Source organism: Nicotiana attenuata, chromosome 3 (assembly GCF_001879085.1).
Source record: "Nicotiana attenuata strain UT chromosome 3, NIATTr2, whole genome shotgun sequence".
NCBI classification, from domain to species: domain Eukaryota; kingdom Viridiplantae; phylum Streptophyta; class Magnoliopsida; order Solanales; family Solanaceae; genus Nicotiana; species Nicotiana attenuata.
The window spans coordinates 59,054,717-59,057,457 of record NC_031991.1 but is presented as its reverse complement, the minus strand read 5'-3'; the positions used below and the strand labels follow the sequence as shown (position 1 = coordinate 59,057,457).

General features: G+C 34.2%; 1 protein-coding gene across 1 annotated transcript; it reads left to right on the top strand.

Annotated features, from left to right (window-relative positions):
• On the top strand, positions 226-1,579 carry LOC109223840 (ethylene-responsive transcription factor ERF061). Its single transcript, XM_019388284.1, has one exon. It carries the CDS (start codon positions 527-529, stop codon positions 1,403-1,405), a length of 879 nt encoding a protein of 292 aa, XP_019243829.1. The 5' UTR covers positions 226-526; the 3' UTR covers positions 1,406-1,579.

Sequence of the window (2,741 nt, the reverse complement as noted above, 5' to 3'; positions counted from 1 at the left end):
TATCTAATAAATAGATTAGTTCCCTTTGAATAAAACATGAAACCACTTTTCAGTCACAATTACTACAAGGGTAAAACAGAGATTACAAAGGACTTGTAGTAGATAAGAGTAAAAAGCTGAATCATAAATGCCAATTTTTGAATACAAAAGAAAGTTATGGGGCCTTAACTTTAAGCAGAAAGATCCTTTTTTCAGCAGCTATAAATACAGCAAAGAGGAAACCAAACTTAGATATCAAACTCAAAAAATCTCTATTCCCAACTGCCCTCTTCTCTTCCATTATTCACTTTAAAACAACAACACAACATTTTTCTCCAACCATTTCTCTGTTTTTTGACTTTTAATTCTCCAAATTCTCCATTAATCCTCAAATTTTTCTCTGGATTATTGGATTTAAACTTTAGGGAAAAGGGGGCAATTTTTTTTAGTACCCTGTTTTCAACTCTGTTTCCCCTGTTTTCTCCTCTGTTTTTTCCTCTGTTTTCTCACTCTGTTTTCCTCTGTTTTCTAATTTTATGAAGTGATAATGAACAGAATCCAAGAAAACAACACTACTATGTCTTGCATATTTGATGAGGGTGCTCAAATTCGATCTTCGTTATCTCAATTACTTTTAACAAGTGGTACAAACACATTAGACTCAATATTTTCTCATTGCCAAGAAACAAATCAAATGACTAGCCCTGTTTTTGAGCCTTTAGGTTCTTCAGTTTACCTTAGACAAAGAGATTTGCTACAAAAATTTTGCCAAGAAAACATAACAAATATCTCAATACCAACAACTTCCACAACTTTCCCACTTCATAACTCTTTGTATACACAGAGTTACAGGTTTCCAGAGAAGAAAAAATTATATAGGGGAGTGAGACAGAGGCATTGGGGAAAATGGGTTGCAGAAATAAGACTTCCACAAAACAGAATGAGAGTTTGGTTAGGTACTTATGACACTGCTGAAGCTGCTGCTTATGCTTATGACAGAGCAGCATATAAACTTCGAGGCGAATATGCACGTTTGAATTTTCCTAATATTCGCGATCCGAGTAAGTTGGGACTTGGAGATAGTGAGAAAATGAATGCTGTGAAGAATGCAGTGGATGCTAAAATTCAAGCTATTTGTCAAAAGGTGAAAAGAGAGAAAGCTAAAAAGGGTGCCAAGAAAAAGTGTGAAAATGAGAGTAAAGTTAAAGAAACTATAGATTCATCATCTTCTACTTCTTCTTTGGTTGGTGATGTGATTTCACCAAGTGTTTCTGAAGATGGATTATGGAAAAGTGAGAATTCAAATTGTTCTATTTTTGGTGACTGTTTAAAGGAGCCATTAATGGAATCTGAATTTGATAGCTGTTCACTTGCAAGAATGCCTTCTTTTGATCCTGAGTTAATATGGGAAGTTCTTGCTAATTAGAACTTTTTAGTTGGTATGTTAAGTTTAATTAGGAGCTTTTCTTGGGATTTAGAGGGGCCATTTTCTGTTGTGGGAATGTAAATGGTTAATTTTGAAGTTTAGCTATCTATTTATGACTACTTTTGAGTTTGTCTTGTGTTTCCTTATGGGATGAATGGACATATTTGAGCTCTATTTACTCCCAAGTATCTGTACCAAATATGTGGAGTTCTGTTATTTCTAATAAAATTAGTGTTATTTAAAACAAGTTTCTACTTTGGCATCTATTCCTTTTAAATTCTTTTGGAATGAAAATATTGTGCTTAAGTGATGCAATGAGAAGTTATAACTCATACTAAGTTTAAAGTAGGAAAGGAAGATATTTCACAGAAAACTTGTGTAGTACTTCCAATATGATGGTGATTTGGTCAAATCTTAGCAAAGATAAAAAAAACGTTTAGATGATTTCTTCTTATCTGCTTAAGCTTTGACGAGCAAAGTTAATCAAATATCTATGTTGGTTGGAAGTAATGAATATCTAATAAAATAGTCAAGGTGCCTGCAAACTGTAGTCAGACGCCATTGTACTTAAAGGTATGATAGATTTGGTTTCACCACAATTCTCAAATCAACTTGAGAAAAAGCAGAAAGAAAATCTTGAGGAAAATAATTGTGAAAAGGAACAGTGCCACATATCCTAGACTTGCCATACCGTGTAACATGTGATGCACAAAGCTAGTTGACTCCAGAGATTTGAGAAGGCCACATGTGAAGCGCAGAGCTCACTACCTAGTCACTGTGGTCCTGTCGATGCTTCAATGCTCACCTAAATTCAGTTTTTCGTTCTTTGTATAACCTAAACCCCTTCTCTCCCTCCCTCAAATTTTGTGTTCTTAAACATGTCATAACATTTCTGTAACTATAAAAGTATTTCATAAAGAGTATAATAAAAAGTTTAAAGTTAAAGAGCTTCCAAATAAAAACTGTGCCATTCTTGTTCGAACAAACTAAAAAAAAAGTGTCACATAAAAAAGGAACAGCACCTCGACAATATTTTTTTCTTTATCTACTTTACAAGATAATCATATGCATGTTTCCCTGACTATGGCTTGGTTTGTCTACAAATTTTAAGAAGTAAAATGAAATGGTCTTGAAACCTGGTGTGAATCAATCTAATACAGTGAGATCAAAGCAGGCGATGGTGATGTCTCAGTAACGCTCGCCTGACACCTTTAGAACCGTAAGAATGCAAAGAACCAAGGCCCACTATTTGTCTCACAGACCACATATCCACAATAGTCAACAAAATCTTCTGAGTTTTGATAATGCTATTCTGAACCAGTTATAAGTTCATTAC

Coding starts and splice junctions, on each gene's coding strand:
- LOC109223840 (XM_019388284.1), top strand. CDS start 527: ATGAACAGAATCCAAGAAAACAACACTACTATGTCTTGCATATTTGAT.